At 43.0% G+C, this 27,550-nt stretch overlaps 1 protein-coding gene across 12 annotated transcripts in view; it reads right to left on the bottom strand.

Annotated features, from left to right (window-relative positions):
- JADE1 (jade family PHD finger 1) overlaps positions 1–27,550 on the bottom strand; it is a 105,348-nt gene that overhangs the window by 14,227 nt on the left and 63,571 nt on the right. For 4 of the 12 annotated variants that reach the window (XM_068680708.1, XM_068680710.1, XM_068680707.1 and 1 more), the window contains exons 2-5: positions 19,331–19,408; positions 7,936–8,018; positions 4,265–4,422; positions 483–670 (exon numbers count right to left, since the gene is read on the bottom strand). In XM_068680708.1, coding sequence (XP_068536809.1) covers positions 483–670; positions 4,265–4,422; positions 7,936–8,018; positions 19,331–19,382 — 481 coding nt within the window. In that variant the 5' untranslated portion in view covers positions 19,383–19,408. The other 8 variants (XM_068680716.1, XM_068680718.1, XM_068680714.1 and 5 more) reach the window with 5 other exon arrangements.

Genomic DNA, 27,550 nt, shown 5'->3' with positions numbered 1-27,550 from the left:
CTTTTAAAGAAAGATTATACATTTTCAACACCTGAAGCACTGCAGCAGGTATCAAAGAAAATATTGGGAATTCATAGCTGCAGGAACACCATAAGGCAAGCCCTCCAACTGCAGATCAGGAAGCATTTCACTTTTTAATGGAGAAAAATACACATAACTACATGAATAGTCTGATGAGCTCTTAAGGGCCTTGATGGCAAAATTGGAATTTTGTGAGAACTCCCTTATAAAGCAGAAAGTAGCACAGAACACGACCACGTTGCCATATTCTGACCTGGTCTAAGCAAACACAACTGAGCAGTTACGAAAGCATACACGTTAGGGCTTAATCACATCAGATCTGGCCTCCCACAGAAACCCCAAGGTGATTAGTCTCTTCAGATCTCTATCACCTCTTCCCACTGCTGACCCCTTGCAAAATTCTTCTTAAGCTTACCAGCTTTAAAAAAAAAAATACAAACAACAAAACGCTCATTGCTCACCCATTTCTTTGAATTCTTCGTTGGCAAGTTGCAGCCATGCTACATCCACATCATTGAGATCATAGCGACACACGCTGTCTGCTAAGGTCCGAATGTCGACATAGCCCAGCTCTGGAGGCTCCGAGCCCGACGAAGCAATGTACTTCCTGGGGCGTGTAAACGTGACAGCTTTTGTCTCAGACACAATCCTAAAACAGACAAGTGCACACTAGGTATGCTGGGCTGCTGAACGACTTGTTTCTAGAGAACTCAAAATGCCTCATGCTAAGTGGCTAACAGGCACAAGCAATCAATCTTCAAAGCATATCTTGCACAACTGAGATGAGAACAAAAACCAGTACATTGCATTTTCATACAGGATTTGCAATATTATGACAAATTAATTGGAATTATCTAGAAACCCATTTCATTTCCAGAATTATAAATAAAATGAAAAAAATGGAGGACAGAACTCTGGCTACTCTTACCTGAATTTCATACTCGTTTAAAACTAGAGTTAGACAGTCTGTCTTTAGGTAGTGATGGCTGCCATATACACAGGTGTTAAACTGTTTTATGACTTTTTAAATCCATCTGCTTAACTACCATAGCAAGGTCAAGAAAATTCAAGAATTTAAGTTTTGTTTCTTACAGTGCATTGCTTTTGAATGTTTGGGAGGGTTTTTTGCTACAGCATCACCATCTTTGTGAAATTCAGAAGCCCTTTCCCACAGAGAATCAGGAATTTGCAATTGCTTGGCCTTCACTTACCCAAACAGATCCAAGCTCTGGCATCCTAGGTCTGCATTTCCTCTTTCACAATCCCTAATCCCGTACTGCGCCAAATCTTTGCGCAAATATTAATCAGCACTGAAACTACCTCTCCCCCCTCTCAGGGTCTGAAGGCTCCAGGCGGCCAACTGGAACAACACAAAAGTGCCTCTGAGCTGCAGGCCAGGATTTTGTTCAAGCACAGGTACTGGTTCAGGAGACAGCGAACTACCTACAGCACATAACCTGGTCTAGGTCAGATTCTTGTATTACTGCAACTTTGCGGCACCAGGAACTGTGGGCAGAAATGCCCAGTAGGCGAAGGACAGCAGTCATTCTCCCAGTGAGCTGAAGATTCGCCTCCAAAGAGCCAGACAGCTCTGTTGGTTTAGCTGCTGTGCAGGACTCTCAGCAGAGGATGCTGCACCTTCTCTTAGGTAGCTGCACAGGCTAAAATTCAGTGCGAGTGCACCCCAGTTCCTGGTATAACACTGATACCTCCAGGAGGAACAGGGCCACGCTGCCAAATGACTCCTTCCTGCAGCGCCAGTCCCAGCACTAGCACTGGTAATTTTTTTGTGCTCCAATCCCACGGGGGCAGAGATGACACCACCCCACGCAGACAGAGCTTTATCTTGGGAACAGCCAAAGCTCCACGAGAAGGAGGACATCCTCTGCCCTGTTTTGCTCCCAACTGTGCCCACCCCCCGAAAAAAAAAAAAAAAAAAAAAAAAAAAGATCTCCTGACCTGTCATTACTGCATCTGCACAACCAGATCTCTGTAAACCAGTCTCCTCCACAGCCCTAAACCTTCCCCTCACCTAGCTTATTTCAGACAAAATCTGAACCTGAGACATAATGGACAAGAGCCAAATGCTGAATTTTCAGCTTCTGTGGTGCAGAAGGGAACTGTGTAAGAATGAGAAGGTGAACGATTTTGGCAGGCTAACTGCACTGCCTGAATTGATCCTGGTCATACTGCACAGTATTAAAATATTACAGACTACTACATCTCACAGACGTTTTATTTTAAACAGGGGGCACTGCTTGCTGAATCTTCTGTACCATCAATTCCTTCCTGAGTACTTCTCTGTGTGGAAATTACAACCTCTGGGCTGCATGCTGCACACACTGTCTATACACCACTGTAGTGGCACAGAAGAAATAAGCACAGGTAGTTTGGCTTTACAAACAACACCTTACTCTCATTATTTTTGAGACAGAAGTAAATAAAAAATATATATAAAAAAAGAGCTGCAATGCTCCAAAAAAGGAGGTTCAACTAAGCGAATCACCTGTCTGGGGCTATACTCACACTGAAGCACCGCATGGACTCACTCCTTTCCCCACCCTGCTGGGCTGTGTTTTCCTTTTACGCTACACCAGCTGCTCCTGCTGCTGACCCAACTCAGGGTAACCTCGTCCTCCCCTCCCAAAGTTAAGCACAGAACTGTTTGAGCACTCCAGCATAACTCTGGTATCTTGCGAGGGGACAAACAGGGTAAGAATCAGGCATCAGGAGGCCACTGAGCAGCAGGTGCTCACCAGTAAAAACCTCACAAGACAGCTCAGCGCCTAAAAAAAAAATAGCAGTGCCTCCTGTGCTGACATCCACATCTTTGGGTGCCCTCCTTCCCCATCCCCTTTAATTTCTGAATTTTGGAGCACATTCACAAGCGTGACTCTCTCCTAAAGAGCACGTGGAGCTGACAGGGCCACCCAGCTACCTCCCCAGACTTAAGGCAGGTACATAAGGTTGGGGAATACCTGGGAGGGTCTCCCCCTGCTCCCAGGTCTCCTGGCTCTCCTGCAGACTTCAAAGAACACAGCAAGGAGGAGACAACGTGAATGCACCTGAGCAGAGGGGGGGCATTTATACAGGCTGTGGGTGAGGGCAGCGTGGAGCAGGGTACAAGCTCCATGGTCAAACAGCACGCTCCTGTGCCCTGCAGTGCCCAGCAGACAGGGAAACACCAAGCTGCCTCCCTGAGGAGAGCGCCAGCTCTGATCCCTCTGCAGGCGAAGGAGGAAAGGGTTTACCTGCCATGCAGGTCAGTTCTGCACTGTACAGGCCTGGTGGGGCTGTGCAGCTGTCTACAGGTTCCTGCACAGAACACAGGAAGCACAAACAAACCCTCCTGCAATCCCCCTGCAACATTAAAGCTGCCAGACACAGAGCTAACAGAAGCACTGTCACATAAGCCAGATTTTTTTGCTGTGTATCAGCACTTGGGCTGTTGTGGCCCCTTCAGCACTGCTGTGTCACGTGGCAAGGCCGTACGCACCAGCCTGCACTCACTCAAAGAGATCTAGCATGTTTAAGTGGCAATCATCCTTCTCACTTTCTCCAACTCCTGTCCCAACTAAGCATGAAACAGATAGATGGGCTGCAGTGCGCTCCTGCCCTTACAGCTGGATTGTTTAATTTGAAACAGAAAACAACATCTAAGTGTAACAAACAAGGGAAGGAAAATAATGGTTTCTTGGATAAGAGCTGGAAAATCTCACATTAATGTGTTCAGTTACACACACATCAGGATGGTTCTTAAAACAGCTAAAACGTTGTACAAACAGTTTTCTGAGTTAGTAAATCAAATGAAAAAAAATCATAAAACCAAAGTAAATGCTGTATTTTCTCTAGCTCTTAAATCTGGCTTGTCGAATTGTTCTCTGAAAAGAACCTATGGCTTGGAACTGCACACAAAGACGAGGTCTCTCCCAGCAATACTGAGTGAGGTCAAGTCTGGGCTTAAAAATGCAATGGAAGGGATTTTTAAAGCTCTGTCATTAAACTGCATCCTAACGTAACTCCAAAAATGACTCTCTGATACTCACTTGTATGTCAACACACAGGCAGAACAGGCCTGACTCTTGACCCCTCTGACCATTCAAAAAGCTGAGGCATGTTGCTCTCTCTGAGAACCAAGGCCTTTCTAGCTAGACACTGCAGGATAAAGCTCAAGAAGCCAAGGCAACGTAGACAAAAGCTGCTAGCATAAATGTATATTTGTTTACATTCCTCCAAACTATACCTGGCTACTGGTTCTGGGATGGTCCCTGGGCTAACTGGCACCTGCACTCCCTTTTCCCACTCCTGCCTCCAGGGGTCTGCCAGCACATAGTATTCATCAGGGTTCAGCTGGAAGGAGTCATGTAACTTCATGGCAGTGATCAGGTCCGTTCTGAACACCTGCAAAGAGAGCGACCAAGAGAGAAAAATAGAGACACTGACATTTGATATTTACACTCTATGATTCACAGCTCCAGGGTAACCATGGAGCACAGAGCATAACAAGGTCACTGTATCAACAGTGAACTAACCCAGCCCACTGCAGGACAGAAGTTTAGCTTCATCGCAGAGAAAGGGGTGGCAGAAGGTGCAAATGCTGATACGATGACTTCCAGCTAGTTCCTCTATGAGCCCTGATGCTCCCCCCATGCTGGAGAGACGGTGCTAAATGATGCTGCCCCATTTTACCTTCCTCTTGGCTGTAATAAAAGCTGCAGGAGCTTTGAGTCTTCTTAGAACAACAGCATAAGGAAGACTCAATTTTGCTCCAACGTTATTATCTTTTAATTATTGGTGCTCTGACTAATCCGAAGGCATTCTACAAATTCCCTGTGGTAGAAATGAAGGCGTGACTCCACCACGACCAGACGCAAGAGGAAATTCTACCAAGATGACTCTTTGTGCAAGTATTTTAAAAAAAATAACCCAGAAGACAAATAAAATAAGCCCCAAACTTGAATTCCGGTGGCAGCTTGATGTTCAACACATGTGCTTGTTATTCTATCAGCTACCGACACTGCTGCACCATACCTTAATTTTACTCTGCCTTTGCAAAAGCATCCACCTCTAAAAACAGCATGATCTTGGCAACTTCTAGGTTAGCAGTCACCAACAAGCAGCGATGCTGTCTTCCACAAGCCACCGAATAAAATAAAAGGGATCCACTCTCATAGCGGGCATGCTGTGCTACTGTTGTGGCAGCTTCAGCCTGGTTTGCCGCTGCCTGTCAGCACATCAGAAAGCAAAGGGTGGTATCACAGGCAGCAGAAGTGCACGCCTGCACTTGTCTGCACATCTTCCAGCTCTCCCCACCCTGCTCTCCCTGCAAGGCAGGGCTGCTGTGAACTGCAGCAACTGCACCTTACCTCTGCAACTCTGCACATTTTAACTACTTGATGCCCCTTTCAAAGGAAGGGATTAAAAAGCAACCAAGTGACTAAAAATGAGCACCACTAGCACAAGAAGGCAGGCAAAACTTGCAAGAAAAGCTTCCCTGCAGACTGCTCAGTTCAGGTTAAGCAAATTCACCATCTATCCAGCCCCTTACTGCACTTACAAAAGAAAAGGCAGGCTACCAGGAAAGTGCTCCTAGGCTCTTACACGGCTGCTAACGGGGCAAAGTGCCACAACCTCCTGTCCCCCAGCCAGTCCCAAGCCACTGGCCACATTGGCTCTTTTCCATTAGCTCCAGCCAACGGCTGCGTATGGCTGGGGAAGAAGCTCAGCCACACGTGTTTATTAGGGAAGCCTCCCAAGGGCAACAATTTCTATCATACGCTATTCACGCACCCAAAATTTCAATAGATCATGTAAGATTTTTAGGCTAACAATGCATCTGATAGTTAATAATATTTCTGAGACTGTTTAAGTGTGATTTGCCTTACAACACCATGTATCTTGACACCTCTCCTCCTTCCTAACACTCATACTCCCCACTTCTGTCCCAGAATGTTTCTGTTTCCACTCTGGTTTTGTCATATAAAATAGGATAAAATTATGACATTTTTCTCAGCACTTGTCTTGACATGATCAAAAAAATGCTATCCTTAAAAAATAAAGAACAATATTACCATATGAAGGAAGAGGTGAGGGCAGGTAATGAAATATAATGAAGTGTTTTAAGCGAACCAATTACAAGTCCTATGAGGCTGCAATCAAGAAATGAAAAATAATCTACAAAGTAAATTGTCTCACAAAACTAACAAGCACAGCTGGCCAGAGGATCCTGCACTTCTAAGTTATTTGAATTAAAGCAATCAAACGTCAAATGAAAACAAGACTAAGAATATAAAATGGGATGCAAAACTTGCTCAATCTGAGAGGCAAAGTAACTCAGGCACTCAGATAAACTTGTCACAAAGATCTCTCATAGGAGAGCTAACATGGTACTTGACAGCCAAGAAACTCCTTCCCAGGGCAGTGGCCCCGTAACACCATTCTTTCTGCTCTAATTTCTGATGCAATCAGACTGCCTGGAGCAAAGCAGAGCTTACAGAAGTGCTGGCTCTCAGAAGCGCAGAGCACTTCAAAGCTAAGGGGTGAAATCCTGGCCAGACTAAAGTCAATGGGAATTTTGCCACCAACTTCAGTGAGACCAGGATTTCACCCAGGGAGTTTAGCAAGTGACACTTTTCCACCAGCACGCTTAGCTTAGCGTCAGAGGAGTGTGCTGTGGCAAGCAGCAGAGGCAATGCAAATCGAGGGAGGGAGAGGGCTAAATGCCTGTGAAACAGAGCTAACATATATGAAAAAGTATATGAAGAAAGTATACAAAAACCCATCCAGGCTGATAAAGCAAGAGGAGAACAGCACAAAACTGGAAAGACATCGACAACAAATGCAAGGAAGGGGAGAGGAGAAAACTGAAGTACATAAAAAAAAAAAAACTACAGCAAGATCTGTAGTTTCTTTCTTGATAGTCTTTCATGAAGTAGTTCTCAAAACTGCATCTAAGTTTATTTATAGGGGATGTAAAAAAAGAGCTAAGGAAAGCAAGCCTACTTTCAACAAGAATAAATTCACTAGAGCTCTGCGCACTCACCTAAAAAAAAATAAAAAGCCTTTAACAGCCAACAACCAAAAAAGAAAACGATTGAAAGCCAACAGTACTAGGTGTAGTTCTAACACACTGAGCAATGAATGGGAGTCTTCCTGTGAAAACTCTTCTCTGTGACTTCAATACACTGTCATCAGGGAGATTAACAAAGCACAGTTTTTCTCAGCATCCACCACTCGCTAATGCATCAGAAGTACATTTATCAGGCAAGTAAGCTGACTCAAGAAATTCTACCTCCTGAATCTTATGCTTTCTTTGCAGGCTTTTCAGAGTTGGCAGTATAATACCTGCCTGAAGGTATGGAGATTCAGCATGAATACTTCCAAAGAACTGGATCTCATTTATGTGTTATACTAATAGTTGATCCATCCTAGAAAGTTCAAAGCCATTTACATCTCCCTTGATATGATTTCCTCAAAGCACTACGGAAGACAGAACTGTCAGAAAGCCGATTCCTCATTTGACAGGCACATTAACAAAGATCACAGACCAAGACCCAATATCTAGTATGAAATATATGCACCTAAGATGAATTTTCACTGTTTGCAAGACAAGCTACAAATAAATTCTGATTCCCAAAATATTACAAGAAAGACTGCACAGCTATGTTGGATGGATGTCAGACTATGCCAAAATTCAGTGACAGAAACTGGTGCTGGCAGTGGCTGTGTCAACAGCTGAACTCTGTGATCTCCTGGCCAAAAATAAAAAGGCAGAGGAGGGGACACTAGGTGCCAGCTAAAACAGAGCGAAAAGGAAAGAAAATGCACTTCAGGAGAAATGGATCCATTACCAGAACACATACATGTTTGGCATTTGATAGATGCAACAGAATGCAAATCAAATTCCAGAAATACCTCAGAAGGTTTTCGATCCTCATGCCTAGAACACGAAGTCCTCCGACGTCGAGATCTGGAATGCTGGGACCAGGTGGACAGACCTAGAATACAGAAATGATCAGTTGCGGACGCTGCTGCCAGTTCCCTACAAAAGCCTTGCCTCCCTCAGCACACCCAAGTAGGCCTACTGACTTAAGTAAGATTGCATGAGTAGGGTAAGCCAGAGATGGCCTTGTCTGACAAACCTGGAAAAGACTTTCAAAACGAACTAGAAAATAGAGGCTGCTCAGTCTTCAGCTACTGTGATCATTTTTCTGTTTCGTTTATAATTCTCTGCTGAGGTACAGACTGGCTGTGCTGCACCAACCGCCTTCCACTGAGCATTTGAACAAAACTATCTCCTAACATCCTTCCCCCTGAGCACCAATAATCCACTTTCTGCAGATTAATAGCTGACCAGGTTGTCTGTTGATAGCCTAAAATGTAAAATTTGAACCTCATGTACTGACGTCCTAAATACCTGCACTGGTTACACAGTTCTAACTAGAGCAAGCTTTTGCAAAATCGAGCAACCTGCCATACCAAATCAGTACAACCACCAAAACAAGCTGCCATCTCTCTTCCTAAGGAAATTTCAGTGTGGTTGTATGATTTTTGTCTGCACAATTACTCATTACGTTCTGAACAAATTACACCTTTTTGCCTTGAAACTTTGTGACAGAGCCTCTGTCAGCTTTCACAAATATTTTAACAGGAGGAAAGGAAAAAGAGAAAGGAGGAAACTACACTCCGCAGATGAGGTAGCGCTTTGACACCAAGCACACTATGCCTGTGCAAATCAACTCATTCTAATTCAATAGGATTTACAGGTATGGCAGGTATTTTCCACTGTCAGCCACACAGCAGTAACAAAAACAAACAAAACTGCCAATAAATCCTTCTCTGGTGGAGAGATGAAAGATGTACCGATATCTATTATGATGGGGAAGCTAGGGAACTACATGGCAACCTCTGAAGGCTGAACACAGACTTTGCAACTCTGGGTATTAATTGCAGAGAAATAAAACAGAACCAATACAAAAGCCTGCCTACACCACTCATCTCTTCACTGCCTGTGCACACAGATGCTAGGAGTAAGCAGTGTAGTCTATAAGAGAAACATCTCACATCACCTAGCTGAAACCTCTTGGGGATTAGCAAGAGCTCTTCAGAAATACACTGCGCAGGATGGTCTATGTTCTCCATTAAAAACACAAAAATAAGTTTCAAAGTAAAGGAGCTATCCAAGACTTTCATTCGGAAGACACCACTAAGTCATCTTCAGAATTCATTACATTGCTTTAGTCTTCTCAGTTGGTAAAACATTAAGGAATCTGCCCCATTGCAAACCACTCCGGAACAGAGCAATGAACAACAGACATTGCACAGAACATGCACAACAAACCTGGAGCAAGGTACACACCAAACTGCTAAATAATTTATCTTCTGGGGTTAGAATGTATTAAAAAAAAAAAAAAAAAAGAATATTTCAAGTAAATTTCAGTGTTTTAACACGAAAATTGATTTGAAAGTTGTTTTTTTTATGAGTCATGGGTGTTTCGCCTAAGCTCCTCTGTTTGACAATTCTGATTTTCAATTTCCATAAAGAGAGAGATAGAGAAAGAGAGAGAGAGAGAGAGAGAGAGGAGTAGCCGACTACCATTTATTAACCTGTGTGGAAAAACAAATTCCTAAGAATTTCTAAGATCCTTTAATTACCATTCCATTATGATGTTCTGGAGAAAACTACAGAAAACCATGACCAGTAGCATAAATCCATAAATCCCTGCTTCTGAGGATCCTATCAGCCTGTACCTAAACTTAGCAAGATCAGGAAGACTAAGTGAAATCAATCAAAATGTGTCAGAGAGATACAGCAAAAATTCACAACTGAAAACCACAGATTCTTCCTGTAATACAACAATTTAATTATTAACCTTTTCGCATTCACACATATGTGATTCCTTCCACCACCAGACTCAGCAGAGGACATACACCACATACTAATTAGCACAGATTACACCACACAGGTTAGCATTCTGTTTTTGTGGGTTCTGATGCTTTTCTCCATCTGCAGGACTAAAATCTGATTTTAGCAATAACTATCTGTCACCGAGGTATTCTGCTAGTTAGACCCCTGTACCAGCGAGTCATACACTTCGAAACTGGTAATTCCATTGTGGATCTGACTGTTTGCAAACTTACTGTTGAGCTTGGGAGAGAAAGCCCAATGCGTATGAGCTACAGATTAAGAGTGACAGGCAGCATTGGCAAAGCGTTGCCTTGTTCTCAATTTGTGGGAGCACAGCTGGTGACTCTGGAAGCTTTGGTACAGCTGTTCCCAAGCAATGTACGCATCTGGCAAAATTAGAGCAAGAGCAGTAGGAGGTGCTTCTGGGTCTTTACCTGTGTGCTTTAATTCAGCTCTGGTGACAACATACAATAAACTGAAGGCAAGTAAACAAGCCTTTTCTGCCTTTGTTTTGTTTTGTTCCCCACCATGCAGGTACTGAGGTGGATTTCCAGGCATCTTTCATGGCATACAGAAGCTGCAAAGGTGAGAAGTAAAATAATCCTTACTATATCTTCCATCTCCACTTCCTCCCTGGGCTGTCTGCAGATGCCACACATCAGAACAGAGCCTTAAATGTGTATTTCTTTAGGCCACCAAATTAATCAACCACCTAATGCAACATGAAGGGGCAAATTTTAACCACTTCTGAATTTCCTGGTTTTTCATTTTAAATTGCCTTTTTTTTTTTTTTTTTTTTTTTTTTTAAGGGCTATGTGAAAGCACACTATGTAAAATTTCCATATGTAAGGGACAACACAAGCGCAGCCAGCCTTCCTCAGGATATATTATAATGAGTATTTTTTCCATGTCAATTAACTTCCTACACCGAGTAAGGGAAGAAGTGTTTTTTACATAGGTCTGTAACAACTGTTTCCTTAACATAAAACTGGTGAATGCACAGAACACATGGTATTTTAGTACATTACTAAAGAGACTGTTGTACTTTTCTAAGCAATGTAAACTGACTGTACATAATACTATGAGGAAAAGGTGGAAAAAACTTCTCATGGGACTGAGATTTTGCTACTGGCTGAGATACGCAGTGTAGCTAACAGGTGACCTTCGGCACAGGCTTCACTTCAGTAGGGAAAACATTTACTCACTGAACAAACAGAACCCAGCTACATGGCACGCATTCACATATTCAAACCACCACCACTTAAACACAAAAGTGGAAGAAATTAATGGAGCCAGACAAATTATTGTAAAAATACCCAGCCCATAACAGTATTAAATTTAACTACTTATGAAAACTAAAAAGAGGAGCTTCAACTCTTCTTACATTAAACTTAATGGCAAAATATCACTGCTTTCCACTGTGCCAAGACCATGTCACTGAGCTACCCAAAGCTGCTTTCATTAATAAGCAACGGACCAACTGAGTACATCAAAAAAAAGAGCAGGAGGAAAATGAAGGATGTGATTTGTCTTTTAAGCATTCTGTCCATATTTTGATACTTAATCCAGAAGAGGGACCTCACTGAAAGGAAAAGTTAACAGGCAATTGCAGCTACTTCAGTGATTAATGATCTGATTTTTGTGTCTAAGTATATGAAATACGAACCACTCCTGGATTATGTGGAAAGAAGAATCTGCTATGGTCAAAACACAGGGTTCAAAATAGTTATTCTGTACTGTAAAAGCACATGAACCTAACAGAGTATTTTAGAAAGATTCCAGACGCTTTTCAACAAGATTACTCCTTCCAGTAAGCAGTTCAACAATTCAACAGTTTCCTGCACACTGGTTGTAGTCTAAAACTAAATTAGGATCACCAAGACTAGAAAAAATGCTAAGGCTCAAGACAGAGTTAAACCTAGTTTTAATAAAATAACCGAAGTCTGAATCCCTGGATTCTGAAGATGTAAAACCTTGTAAGGTAACATTAAACCTCATGGGAAAAATGAGTCCTACAGCAGGTGGAAGATAAATGAGTTGTTAGAGAGCCCACACCACCAAAAGCTGTGTGAGTAACACTGAATATGAAAAATGTTAAACTCCAAAGCACAGAGCTAAATAAACACATCTAGAATGTGCAATGCTATCAGCATTAGAAACCAAACACAACAGGTACCTTAGTAAGTGCCTATCCTTTTACATGGTTCCGAAAGGTAAGGATGAACACAGTAACCTAGCTAGTGTCATTGCTCCACACCAAGACCATCCTGGTTCTTTCAGTTAAGATCGTTCTGGATGGCCTACATGCTCATATCCCTTTTTAAAGGTTTTCATCACTGAGAGCAAAGAGATGAGAATCATACTCCTAAGTGCTGCTCAGTTTTGCCTTCACTTTTATTCACTTGAAGACAAAAAAAATTACAAATATAAAAACACAAATGACTAACGAGATACAATTCACAGCAAGAGAGGCAAAGCTCCAACACAGTCCCACTGCTGCAAAGAACACTTTTAAGCCACAACCAGGAAAACTTTCTATTCACCAAGGGTATTACATATACACCTTACACTATAAAACCTGTGTTTTTATAATACCACTACAGGGTTTATAAAACACACACACCCTATGATCATAAAAGAAAGCAATCAAGGGGTATGAATTCTATTTCAGTACTTCTGAAGAGCGCACACTTCCCAGAAGGGAAACAAAACAAAACAAAAAATCAATTCTAACTGTATCAATATGTTAAATGATCTGTCAAAAACATGTTTTGATTCCGAAAAGGCCCATCAAAAAAGAAAACTCCTTGGGACCAATAAAACAATTCTAGCCCTCAGGGAATTCTACCCCACAGCTAATACACTTCTCAGCACGAGCAGAAAAGGCTCAGCTATTATGTATCATGCACAAGGCTGTTGTAAAGCCACCTGCAAGGCACCCGGCTGCGTCCCCGGAGAATTACCTGCTGCTACAGCCTCTGCACACTTCAAAGCCTCGGATCAGTGGGCGTCTGAAAGCTTCTCCCACTGTAAACACACTCCCGCTACACCATTACACCAGGCAGCACAACAGAGCAAAACATCTCTGACGTGGATATATGTCTGGCTGTCTCTTCTGCTTAACGCTGGCATTTCCAGATGCCTATACTCTTCTCTTCCTCAGCTCAGAGACAAACTAGGTGCTGCTGCCAACGCTGTCAGACAGATCTGCAGCCCGAAGAGAAAATAGAGATGCTTGGAGTCTCCCCGTTTAAAGCCTGGCTCACAGCTCTTTAAAGTAAGGATTCATGTCACTTAGACATAACTCCATGTGTCCAGACCCACGTTCTAGCACAAAGAAAACAGAAACAGACTGATGGCAGTTTTCCTGTATATTACATATAAAAAGTGCTGTCTGTGCAGAAGTCTTGGGGCCTCATCATCAAGAAAGAAAAACGTATGGGAACACAGCCCACAACATTTCATGCAGCCTATGTCTTCTTCTCATGTTTCTCTTGCTGGAGGATTTGCCCATCTATCTTCCTTATCTCTATACAGTAGCGTACTATTACGCAATAATCTAATTTGGATCAAACCAGAAAGAGCACCTGTCTTTTATCTCATCAATCCTGACGCTACTCAAAAATTAGCATTATTTGACAACCACCCAACTGCAGCTGCCGACCTATGCATGGATCCATACGATCTCTGCCGTGCTTTACAGCAGCACTGCTCACTTGACACATACGACGAACAGCCTTTGCAGCATCCTGCCCCAGCAGTTCAACACATGTTCCTCCCATCATTGCTCTTCTCAGCAGTTTCTTCTCATTTGAGTTTTATAATCTCCAAGAAGACAGACGGGACCACACAGAGACACACCTCACACTTCTATCAGTCAGGAATTTCTAGACTCCATCTTTCTTTTTTAAAAACACAAGGCAAAGTGCCACTCTAACTCCCTAACGCAACACTCCGGTTTGATGATTCCTGTTACAGTGCTGTTTTACCCTAACTACATGTATATATGAAGTTTTATCTCAGGTTTTACTACGGATTATCATGGTCTATTTCAGCATCTCCTAAGGTTGTGTTCATAGGCTGATGCCATTATGTTGTTATACCTAACGAATCAGGTGGAGTTGGGTATACTCTGAATTAGCAGTCCTGTACAGAAAGACGCTTCTCCAAAAGCGATGATTATGTGATGCCCCTTCCCCATCTGCAATGGCCTATAAGCACAGCTAAGTCTTCCAAATTGCTCTGAAGGAGTGCCCAGAAGTGTAACTTCACCAAAAATCACCCTGCCACAGCGAGCCTAGCCTTTAACTAAGACACAGGTTGTCACCATTTGTCACCACTCCAAACGTCACAGCCCTTTCTCAAAAGCACAGCAGTGACCACTGAACTTGCTGCTCTGTCCAAATCCGAGCACTACCACTACGTTACAGCCGTTCCTTAAACACCCTCCTCATCCACAACCCGTTCAACTGAAAAACAAGGGATGTTGTGTTCACTTTCTTTTCGTGAAGTGCTGCACAGCATTTCATGCTCTGCTAAGTAATTGCCACCTTTCAAGCCAGCAGTGACCACAATTCTGCGGTAAAAATTATGTACACAGCTAAGGTTATGTACTCAGCAACCCCTGCATGGCACTTGGGGATCCATCTCAAACACAACGGGAGTCCAGTGGGATGAAAAGCCCTTTCTAAGATCTCTGTCATTCAGTCAAAGCAATGGATATTGGCAAGATGTTTACACTTAAAGTAACATTTGTTTAGCAAAGATAGACTAGGGGGCCATCTACATTACAAAACTTCGGCTATCTGTAAGTATTAAATCTTTCATTTCTTAGAAGTGATGTGAAACGTTGTCAAGCCTAGAAATATTTTTCATCTGAAAGCCTCTTCAGTTTTTCTTTCAGACACTCTGCATTTAGAAGTATGATGAATTGATAAACCCTCCAAGAATAAAAACAAAAGGCAGAGCGGGAGCAAGCAAAGCAAGAAAAAATCATGCTGAATTCCTTGCTCATGGAAAAGAGGAACCAAACTCCCACTGACATCAAGGTGGGCCTGGATTTCACCCAAGCTCCCTGTAATTCAACTGTCTGAATTTCAAATCTCATCTCAAATGTGATCCATCCAAGTGTCCCAGCAGTCTGTGCAGAAGGGATGCCCTGAAATTATAAATGGAAACTACAACGCTGGACAACTTGATCACTCCAGGAAACAAAGCAAAATGGATTATTTAGCACAAACCACATTTGAGGATTTGCAGACAAATGAGGCTAAAATGTCAGGTTGAACACTAAGAAGGGAAAACAAAACAGTTCCAGTATCTAACACTTAATTAGAATAAGACCTGGAACCATAAAGAGGAGGAGCTTTTGAAATGGAGAAGCAAACTAAAATACAAAGCAACAGAAATTACTTTAAAAATATCAAAGCCCTGACCAGCCACGCAGATAATAAGGACATAATTGAGTTTGAGGTAAACATTACTAATTTACTTAATACAGGTTTTGAAGAAGATGTGTACATCATCAGGCTTTTATGATGGGCCTGGCTAATATTAACGTCTATTATAGTTGCTGTAATACATTATCTGGAAAGGGATAGAAACTAGCAAGCTGTCTGTAGTCAAAAAAGAAAAAAAAAAAAAGGACTATTTTGAGCTGCCAATAATCTTAAAACCTTCACCAAGCCCCTCCCAATCCCATTCCTCTGTATTTAGACAAAAGTTCAAAATCCAGAACTATGCCTGCAGCCATTTTTTGTTCAATTATATTTCATGGATAAAATGTTCAAAAGTGACCTATAATTTCAGAAAACGAAATCTCGGAGAACACACTGAGATATCCAGGGCCTGACTGCAGAACTGAGGTGCACAACTTTAACTGACACTTTTGCTCACTGCTCCAGTTGTGCTATTTTGGTCTCAGGTCTAAATGTAGATGTAGAAGTCTGATTTTAAGGGGACACAGCTCAATGATTTGCAGTAGTTAGGTTGAAGGACATAAGCTAAACACGTTGGAGGACTTGGAGACTGCATTTTGCATTGGAAAGAATCAAGTCAGAGGACAAAAAAGAAGTGATGAGAAAAGTAAGGGTGCTGTCTTTAAGCTGCAAGGCTTTTAGAATGCTGTAAATAACATAAACCTATCCACACTGAAATACCTTACGTAAGAAAATGCTCCAGGACCGTAACCATGTTGGTTAAGCTTCCCTCCGGTTTGACTTATTTCACTCCTAAATACTAACCATTCACCCTTCTTTCATATGACAAAAATAGAGCATTTTTTCTTCCTCTGAAAAACTTCAGATATGCTTACATCTTCAGTATAATACATTTTTAGTGCCTGCAGGTTGAAGTTTGTTTTCTTGTAGGTACAAGGAACCTCATTCACAGTGACGTAGTGGAAAAAGAGCTCTGTATGTTTACTTTCTTTTGTAGATAAATTCCATTATTAGTATTATAGTTACTATTGCCTTATAAATATTCAGGTTCCTGAGTTCAACAAAATAAAATGTGTATTTCTGCATGTCAAAGCATCTTCCAGGTGGCACTAGTTTACCCCAAACAAGCATTATCATTCAGGCTACTCCAACAACACATAACCTGTGACGTTCATGATGAACCCAAGACGCCTGATCACACAGTCTACTAGGGCACAGTGTGAAAACTCAACTTCAGAACTGAAGAAATCCAACTGCTGGAGGTCCCAATCCTTACCTTGCAAGATGAGGGAGAGCAGTGCTGAACTGTAAGCCAAAAGACAATCGAGTTCAGTGTGACAGGAACGAAAGAAGCGAACTGGAGGGTCAAGAAGTGCTACTGACTGAAGGGAAGCAGATGTCTGGCAACAGGACTCCAACTAAATGTTGATTAAAGTTGCAACTTTTCAATTTGAAGGCGGCTGTTTGAAGTGCTCTGAATAGTCTATTTAACTGTTTTCTTTCTCTGCAATCTCTGAGAAAGAAAAATAGCTAGCAGGAAAGTTATGGCTTCAAAAAAGGAGCCCAAAAATTCAGAGAAATTTTTGCCTTTGATTTTTTTTTTAGGCAACAAAATTTGCTTACCTTCCATTGCACTAGCATCAGTACAGTGAATTAGAGATACTACTGACAGAGTAGCAATAGATCTCTACACAGAAATTAACATAGTCAGATTAACCAGTAATTCCACTGAAGACAAGAAAAGATAAAATGAAAGTAAAACCTATAAGACAAGAGCCTAAAACAGGAGAAGTGGAAGGAAAGGGCCTGCATGTGAGAAATTGTTCTCATGGAAGTGTAAAAGCCAAAAAGCCTTGGAGAAGCTGACTCTACAGTAAGTATTATCTTCTGATAACATTTCTTCTGATTGCTAACTTTTACCTTTATCAATATGTACATAGGAACAGAATGAATATATATGCAGGAACCTGTATCTGAATTTGCCCACCAATTTCACAGTAAAAGGGCAAACAACAGAATCAGGACAAGAAAAAAAAAAAAAAAAGTGTAATGAAAGGGAAGTGGTATATGTTTCAAACAATACTTGAAAACACTTTTAAAATGTCACTGACTTTTGCCATGCAATTTATTCAACAGAAAGTTATTCATATTTATGAGGCTTTAAATTAGAGATATCATAAAAGGCCAAGTATTTTTTTTTTCTTATCTCATTTTCTTAGATCTTGAACTACGGAACAGATGAAAATAAAGGTTTTTAGAAAACATAACTCTCTATGTGTCAACAGCTCTATTCCAGACAGTCACATATCAAATGATATTACAAACAAGTATTATAATCAGTAACAGATCAGTCAACTATATTTATTTCAGAATTTCAACTCCAAGATTATCTGCTTCATATTGTATTTGGTAAAGCCTGAAACACAAGGCACACGAAGGGATCAAAGAGAAAAAAGAAAAAAAAAAAGGAGAGTGAAAATAACTATTATTAGCAAAATAAGACACTATTACAAAAACCTGTTAGAGAGGGCATGAGAAAATGGTAGCGCAAAATTCTAATGAATAACATCATATTTGCTGCTACTTGTCTATTTCACAAGTAGAAACACAGCTTTGTTTTGGAGTACACTTCCCCTTTGAGGAAATACACCAATTTAAATTCTTATCACCCCAAGTAAATAGTCTAACCAAGAAAAAACACGGTAGGTTTTTGCTCTTCTGTGTGTTGTTTTCTCTTTTTCCCCCCCAAATCTCCCAACTGCAGGCAGTTCTCCAAATCCAGGCCAAATCCTACACATCTTTGATAGTTTTTATTCAATCCTTCTTTGGATGAACTCCTAATCAGCTTGCTAGTTTTCACCTCTGCCAATCCTTTTACCGCTCCTTCATTTCAGCTAAGGTTTGCCTAAGGTTAGCTTAGGGTGCAGATCTGACTCTAAGAGCCACCTGAGCAGACTCCTACGCAGCACAGATGCTCCTCAGAAATGCATACAGGTGAAGTAGTCACCTGTGCAGGGCCACAGTGCAGGGCTATGTTCCTTTAGCAAATCCTTCAAAAGTACCTAGAAGATCTCCCCAGTCATCTCCTGTAACATTTCAGACCGAAGTCTCACAAGAGACTTCAGAATTTGAAGATGAGCATCTACATTGGTCAGATTAAAGCTGAAAATATCTCTGACAACTGACTAGGCTGCTCTGTTGTCAATTACAATTAACTTGCTTGTTTGGTTAGATAAAACATCATGGTATATTCCCCAATCTGCCATTTTATCTCTTCTTCCCCCCCCCCCCCCCCCCCCATCTTTTTTTTTTTTTACATTAAAATTTATCAATCCCTGGAACCCAAACACAGGAGAGATCACACAAAGCTCAGTGTTAGTTACGTCACTACAGAAACAGTTGAAAATGTGTATATGAATCGGTGTTGCACTCGATTCAAATTGTTCAAAGTTATTTCTCAATTCAAGTAAAATAATCTTCAAATAAAAAAAATCAAAAAGAAAAAACAGCTTTTACACATCTACAATCATTTCTGCTGAAGTCTGAAGCACTATACCTTTCCATTACATAGAAGGGTCTGAGAACACCAGTGCAAAATTTAAAATCCTCACACAAACTTGTATGAAATACTGAGCTGAGGACAACGTTAGCAGATGTCTCCAAGTTCTGTCCTTCTATTGATGAATTATGCTGCTTGCAACTGAAGAGGTAAAGAGAGAAAAAGAAGACCAACTTCTCCTGTTTTATCTTATTAATTAACTCTGTACAGTCAATACAGTGGAGGGGGGATCCTGAACCTACCATCCACCTGTGCTTACAACAACAGAATTCAAAACTGGTTCTTCAGATACACATTTCCACCAGTCCAACCAATTCGCAAAGTGCCTCTATCACATAAAACACTGCATTAAAATGTGTTTTCAAACTCATAACCTACTGCACTCTACAACAAAGGAGCACTTACTGCCATTGTCGTCAGAATCCTCACTGCTGCTAGGAAGCCGACGTCGTTTCATGATCTCCACAGGAAACAGCAGGCAGCCTGCAAAGCAATGAGACAGCACTTAACCCAAGATAATAATACACAGTCATCAAGTTGTGTTTCTGATGGCACTCGAGGATTTACAGCACACAAAGGAAAACAAACAACTTTAAACAGCATCTGAAATACGAACAGTGAGTACCTCAAGGCTGCTTAATTAGGCAGTTATCATACAAACAGGTGAACAAAACTGGAGGGTGTCATGAAAACCCCACCGACACTTTCACCTTAAGACAAAAAGCGTATTTTGTTCTCAGAAGTCTTACAATCACTAAATATCTGCAGTAATTGAGCTTAACTACTCTACCCATTCTGACATTAGATTTGCAATACAATAACATTTTTACTGCTTCGGTAAATATTTACTTTGGCTAATATGCTTTTGGAACAATTTTATTCCCGTGTAAAGTGCCAGATTTACAAAATCAAAGATTAAAGTCTTCCATTTGCATAAAAAAAAAGAAACATCAGCAGTAGCAAGCCAAGCTTTCCCAGATTAACTAGACATGCATCATCTATGCCCTAGAAGGCAGCACCTTTAATGTAAGACAGTTACTTCTTCCTGCAGGCACATTTCCACTGGCCTGCCTAAACACTTAACTGCTTTTCAGGAATCAGACTAACACTTGATTACACAGAAGCTCCTCCAAGCTGCCAGTGCTGATGAATTCTAGCAATACTGAGTTCAACTGCACACGAACCAGTGATGTAAAGGCAAAAAGTCCCTTATCTTTTTATTGGCTATTCACAGGGTGCTGCTATTTCTGCGTGTATTCTTTGTGGAATGAAACTAAATGCAGGAAAAAATAAGGTAGCTGTAAATAGCTCGTCAGCATTTATACATAAAAACTTACTGAAAAAAAAAGTGTGAGTTGAAGAGCAGAAAAACCATGACAAGACACATCCACTCTAAGTTAAAGTGACAAGGACTCTGGATAGCACATCAAACACCCCCAGTCTTTGCTCACTACTTATCAATCATGCTATCAATAAGGCCTGGGTGTTCTGCTAGCAGCAAAGCCCTACTATGTGCCTTCAGGGTGCAGACTTGAAATCAAGTGCCAAAATACCTTTGCTTCTAGATGGGTGCAGAAAATCTAACCTCCTCTTTTTCGTGTGAGCTGGGATCTCCCAGAAACCTTTCAGCAAAATTTTTTTCATTGACCCCTTCAGTAAGCTGTTAACTGCTTCTACTATGTTCAATGAGAACATGATTCACAGTAGTAAACTTGACAAGAACGCTTTCAACTTTTAAGAGTAATTCCCAAAGTAAAAAGAAGAAAAGCCTAATCAAAGTCTGACTCTATTTCCAAAAATGAAAATCCTCTCTTCAAAAAGCAATCCATGTAAAAATAAGCATCCTGGAGATGATAAAATGAACTTTCTGTCTCAAAGGAGAGCATAAGCAACTGAACCTGAGACTGTTTTTCACTTCCAGTGAACTCTAGTGTGTTTTAAGAGCCCGAGTATTGCAAGATTCCCTCCTTTCTGACATTATCCACGCAAACTGGAGGAGGGAGGACGTCTCTCACACACGCTGTCTTTCCAGAGTAGGATTTACTACGGCTGCCATTGACACATGTACCAGTTTTGGGCCGCAAACTTTGCTCGCTAAAGGTACACTGAACGGTTCATTTCACAAAGACCTGCTGTTGTCATTTCATGGAAGATCAGATATAATTTCTGATGCTGGAGAATAGGGAATCAGAAAAGGCCACCTCTCCCAATGCAGAAAGAATTCTCTCTACGAGAACAGATTTGACGTGGACCAGGACTTTCTGTGCATGACAGACAGAAACGTTGCCAATTAAACACACACACACCACCAGCCCAGATCATCAAAATCACCTGAATACAGTTCTGGTATACATGTAAGTGTGCTAGTTCCAGAGACTTTTCCAGTTTCATGTGGTCACTTATAAAAGACAAAATGAAACAAAAGAAAAAAAAAAAAAAAAAGAAAAAACCTTCATATCCAAAACAGGCTAAGACAGAACTGAAAAACAGACCGGTAGCTGTTATAAGTCCAAAAACCGGGGGTAAATACCTGTTCCTTAAGGTACTTTTTCCAGTAGTTCACATTACTTTTCCCATAACCAAAATGAATATTAGTATTTGCTTTGTTCAGTACTGAAGAGCACACTCACTCAGTGTGGAAATACCTCCTCAAAACAAACTAAAGACAATACGGAAGAAAACAAAGAAAAATGAAGTTATTTCAGAAACACAGCTTGTATATTCCTGGTCAAAATCCTCACTTCTTGGTTCATTCCCACATGGTCTGAAAAGTATTACACACCCTAAAGCAAGATTACATCGCTTATATACACTGAGACACACTCGTAAGCTTGAGATGAACAAGGAAATTCGAAATTCTGCCCCTCTGCATCTTTTCAGATAAGTGTATTTTGAGTCCACCTTCTCCTAACCATACTTCTGCAAATCCATAAAATAAAGGCCAGAAGCCTCTCTTTTGCACCACGTATCTTAAAAATAAATAAATAAAATAATAAAACACTTCTTTTTTTATTGTTGTTTAAAAGAAAGAATGGTATCGACCCCTGCCATTTGAAGCTCAGCTAGTCAGCCTCCAGCAGCTCCAGGAAGCAAGGGAAGCCAGAAGCGCAGCTACTTCCCCGAAGTACAGAACATCAGCTACTGCAGTTAACTTACCTGTCCGCTCTAGTCAGGTTGCTGAAGTTGGCCACACCAAAAAGCCTGTCCCCTCAAAAATAACACTAAAGGAACTACCCAATCCAGTGGAGCTTATGTGACACTTTATAGATGCACATGAAACAGGAGTTGTGATGCAGAGATCTCGTGTTCCCTTTGAACCTGAGTTTACAGGGAGATAAATCGCCAAGTGGCACTTGGCTGCTTGGAGCAAGCATCAAACCTCGTACACCTAACCCCTTAAAAGTTTTGTTACTACAAGTGATAAGCAGCCTTTCTGACTTCTAAACTAATTTTAAACCATTCCTTTTAAACAACACCCACCAGATGTTCACACCTGAAGTTCAGACTGTGTGTTACAAAGGTAACACTGGAACAGCCCATACAAATTAAAGCCACACAGCCCGAAATGCTGACACTCGTAAGGGTACCACAGTGCCTCTGCCCCAAAGGCCATTGGTTTCTGTTAGTTAGCAGTGACCTCCAAGTCACACGAGGACTGCATTAAAAATAAACACGGATTACTGACGGTGGCGGCTAGGTGCAGACCTTCCCTGTTCAACCACACACACACAGCTTCTGCCAGCATGTTGAGAAGTTACTGGGAATTCAAGCAACTTTTTTCTAACCTTGAAAAGAAGAGCTATAGTAACTTATTCTTCATAGGACATCTGTAACTAAAACCAAGATCTTTTTATACTGGAAAAGGCAGAATGGGAAATCTGACAAACTTTTCATTAAACTGCCAATTTAATTCCCTTTCCTTTCCTAATCTGGGACTTGTGTGCTACTTCTCTTTGAAATTCTCACCCTTGACAGTCATGAACCTGCTGGTGTTTTTCACCTGCCTATATTCTGACATACACTTAATATACTCAGGTGCAAATATATTGCATCTGATTCACCTCTGATCTCAATAAAACATAATCTGAAACAGAAGCAGGTCAGCCACCTCCAACAGGTCAGAAGTAAAGGCAACTCCTCGGGGCCGACTGTAGCACACCGGGTTTAACGGCACAAACTGGCTATGATCGTTATGTGTGCAAGTGGAGAGAATTCACATTGTGAGCAGGATCACACAAAAAGGGTGAACCATTTAAGCCAAGCCTTAGACTCATTCCAATAAAAACTATGCAACGCAGCCTGTGACACTTGCAGGACAGGAAGGGACCACCCAGGCTACTGAGCTCAATTCCCCCAAATTGAAGGCAACTGCGTAACTTCTGTTTAGCCCAGGAGTTTCCACCAAACATCCACTCCATCCACACATGCCGCAGAACCGCTTCTCAAGCCCCTTCTCAAAATGAACGCTTCTCTGAGGCGAGCAGCAGCCAGCCACGCAGCACCTCTGAGCGCTGCATCTTCCATCACTAACACGTCCATCGCTGCTTCTCCCAAACCCCCACACCAGCACCAACAGGGCATGTGCCCACGCAGAGTCCACCTGCAGAGTAAGCTGCAGTGCAGCTCAGCAGCCCTGCCCTGACGCAGGCTGCTGCACCACCCAAACCACACAGTCTCCAACTTTTCAGTCACACATAAATTCCCAGTAACCCGGCGATTCCAGTGGGATGAGCAGAGTTGTTTCATTTAAATAAGCAGAGGCTCATTGCCATTCCAAATAACAGAGAAGCCCTCAGATGGAGCCCTCAGGTGAGTATTTTTGCTCTGATTCTACCTCTTCCTCTAACAGAGGCACGAGGGAGCGCTCCTGGCACAGCTCGTGACAGCGCTCGCACAGAGCAAAGTTTGGATCTGCCTAAGAGGCCAGTTCTAATACAGCTGAGAGCCTTACTAACTTTTTGTGTAATGTTTCAGTTTCACCTCCTGGCAAGATCATAGTTTGTTCCCTTTAAAACCATCCTTCCAGAGACCGAGCAATTGAGCAGAGCAACACCCAGCGCGCTAGCAGTTATTTCTACTGAGAACTCTGCTGTACCATTTATCCATTTACTGGGGGGGAAGTGGACTCTGGCAAATGCCAGCCTTCAAACGCAGTTTTACAGAAACAGCTGCGATTCTGCTGTCTGTGTTACTACATCTCCGAGGGGGAACAGAGCATCTAAGAGCACTTCACACCATCACACCACAGCAATAAACGATGCAGATGAGGCAGAGGCTGTGACTTTTTAGACACTGAGCACCCCTAGATGAGCCGGCACAGCAGGGCTGCACTGGTGAGGCCGGCACAGCTTGCAACGGGCTCTGCTGCACCACCCCGGCAGCTGAAGGCACGATGCTCCCCAGAGACGTGGCACCAGTGGCTTTTTCCATCCTTGTTCATCACACTAGCTCAGAGAGCCGAGCTCTGGGCTTTACCCATTGACTGGGTGAACACTTTGAGCATACAAAGCTAACTCTGGACTTAGAGGTGAAATTGCTACTCAGCTCATGTTTAAGACAAGATTACAATGCCTGAAATGCTTCCTCTGGCTACTGTATTTCAGAGAGAGCAATAAACCATTTTCAAGATGCCTGTAAAATGCTGCACAAATGAAATGAGCAGATGATAATCCAAAATCAATACCAGCCCACAAAGTAACATTTGGATTTACATACCCCTGTGGAGGTGAGCCACAAACATCTAACTCTACACAAATAATCAGGCGGACAGGCACTTCTGCCCACCTCCCAGCCGTGGCTGGGAGTGCAGCGGGTTAGAGTCAGCGGCATGACCCAGTGCAGCAATGCGTTACCAGCACGCACTCCTCATTTCCTACCTCAGCCAGAGATTGATTTAAAAGAACCAACAAGCAACAGAAGTTATGCTGGATGACAATACCAAAATCTTTCCATTTTTCCACCACTACTGAAGTATGGGGATTGCACACATACAAACAAAATCTGAATCCTTTTCCCTAGCTTCCTGGGAAAAATCCAGACATTATCCCATATAAAATTGCAGATGCACATCCACACGTATATACACCCATGTACTGCATATATATACATACACACACACACACTTGCATGCAAGACACCACAGAACTTTTTATGTTTCTACTGAGCAGGCATGGACACCACAGACTTCTGTCCCTCAGTTTGACCTCCAGTAGATATATGGTCAAAGACAAAGATGTGAAGCATGTCAAAGTCTTTGTCATGCCAGTAATGAAACAGAATCAGACTTTTTAATATAACCATGTTTGAAAAAATCTCCTGCTGCAGGTCAAAGATGTTATTCAGCACAATTCTTACCAGAGTATCTTTAAGGGCTGTATAAACGTCCGGGTAGAAAGAGTTCATAATTCAAACTCTGACAGACAATTAACTGTAGCCATGTTAATGGGTGTCACTATAATAAACTACACTGAACAGCTGCAGAGACAGAATGGGAAGAAAGCAGAATTATGACAGATGTACACCCTGAAGACAAACTGAAAAACTGGCTTCTCCTGCAAGTAACCCACGAACTGCAATGACACTAATTACCTCCAGTACACAAGAGTTCGTTTCAGAACGGTTATTGTACACAGGGAAGCATAACATGGCCTTAATCATATGAACGGTAGATGAAGACACTAGGTTTCTGCTACAGTTCTCTCCTAAATAGCTGGTTTATGGTAACACCTCAGTCTTCATCGACTGACACATGAGACAGGGAGAGAAAAAACTTTTTCATCTATGCCTAGAAGAAAAAAACAGAGCTACACCAAAAATAAGATACACTATTGAACTCCACCTACAACTTCTTAACTCCTTTTCAGCACCAATAAAAGCCTTGATAGCAACAGTTTGTAGTCACAAAGAAGAGTTCGTGTTCCTAACTTACATGAAATACTCCTGCACTACGTAGCACAGGCCATGGCACAAAAAGCCACAGATATTAGATTTGGAGATGAAGCCTCAAGCCTTGCAAAACAAGAGAACTACATTTTAAGGCCAAGAGTGTTCTCCACAAGGTCTATTTCTACTAATTTCAGCACACCTATTCAAAATGTATCAAGGAAAGGCAGAAGCACAAGGTGGATGTGTTGGCGCAACATGTTTCTAGGATGCACATGCTCATTTAGGCACCTGTGCAAAGCCAGTTCATAACGTCACCTCAAGACGTGGCCAGGGGCAGCTTATTCCAAACTTTGCTGGTGAATGTGACTACTGGAAGCCTTGAGAAGCAGGCGCTGTGAATGAATGCAACCCACCCCCCACCCACCAGTTTGTCTTTTCCACCTAGAGAAAGCTGGCAGCTTGGACAACTCCAGCTGAAAACAGCAGCGCCAAGAAGCAGGGCTAACCACAGGGAGAAAGCATGAGAGGAAACACTGCAAGTTTTTTTTATTCTGTGAATTGGGAATGAAACCAGAGAAGCTAGAAGGGAAATCTGCAGCTGTGAGGGGAAAGGGGGGTTTATTATTATTATTTTATTTTAAACATATGTATTACACAGAGCTCAAACACAGGAGTGAATGGTATCTGCAGCCAGAGGGAAAATCCTACCACTAAAACGTACAACCCTCGCTGTTTCAACAATATCCCGCTGAGTGTGAGAAACCTCTCGAAATAGAAGCATAACAAGCGTATTTTGGCGTAACTCGGAGGAAGGCTTCAGCTTTGCAAGCGTGGGCAGCCTCTGATTCCCTCGGCAGACAGCGCCCGCTTCCAAAGGCGATCATTCCCCATCGCGGTACAACCTTCCTGTGAGGAGCAGCAAACGGGACTGCCGCGGTACGATTCACATGTCCCCGGAACGCGATGCTGAGCGGCGCGGTGCCCTCCCGCACGCCGGCAGCCGCCGGAGGGGCAGCCCGGCCACCGGGCGCTCGCAGGCAGCCGGGGCTGAGGACGGCGCCGGCCGCCAGGTCAACCCGCTCAGCCCGCGGGCACGCCGCCGGGCGCAGCTGCCCGGGGGCCGCCTCAGCTCGTGCCGCGCGCCGGCCGTTAACGGCCGCGCCCCGCGCTCCTCGCGCCACCGCCGGCTCCAGCGGGGAGAGGCGGCGGCGGCCCCGGGCTCCGCCTCCCGCCGGGGCAGCGGCCCCGCCCCCGCCGCCCGCTCCCATTCGCGACGGCCCGGCCCGGCCCCCCCCCCCTCCTCCTGCCGCCGCCGGCTCCCTCCGCCGCTCCTCCCCGCCGCCGGCCGCCACCAATCGGCTGGGCGCCGGCTGCAAATCAAACTTGGTGCCCCCGGCCCCGCGCCCTCTCCCCCGCAGCCCCGGCGCTGCCGAGCGCGGCCGAGGCGCCTTCCCCGCCTCCCCGCGGCAGGGGGGGGGGGGCCGGGACGGCGGCACGGCGGCGGCGGCGGCGGCTCGGGCTCCCTCTCCGTGCCCGTCTCTCCTCCCACTCCCAGACAGTTCTGGAAACTGTGTATCACCTCTTGTCACAGGGAGGCAGCCAGCAGGCGGTGCAAACAAACAAACACGCCGCGCCTCCGCCCTCCCCGAAATAACGACAGCCCCGCGACGGAGCGGCAGCGAACTGGCGGGCGCCGAGGGGCAGGGAAATAAAAAATAAGTAAATAAATAAATAAATAAA

The sequence above is a fragment of the Anas acuta genome, chromosome 4, assembly GCF_963932015.1.
Source record: "Anas acuta chromosome 4, bAnaAcu1.1, whole genome shotgun sequence".
Lineage (NCBI taxonomy): Eukaryota > Metazoa > Chordata > Aves > Anseriformes > Anatidae > Anas > Anas acuta.
Note: the sequence above shows the minus strand (reverse complement) of the source record. Positions and strands in the feature narration are given on the sequence as shown.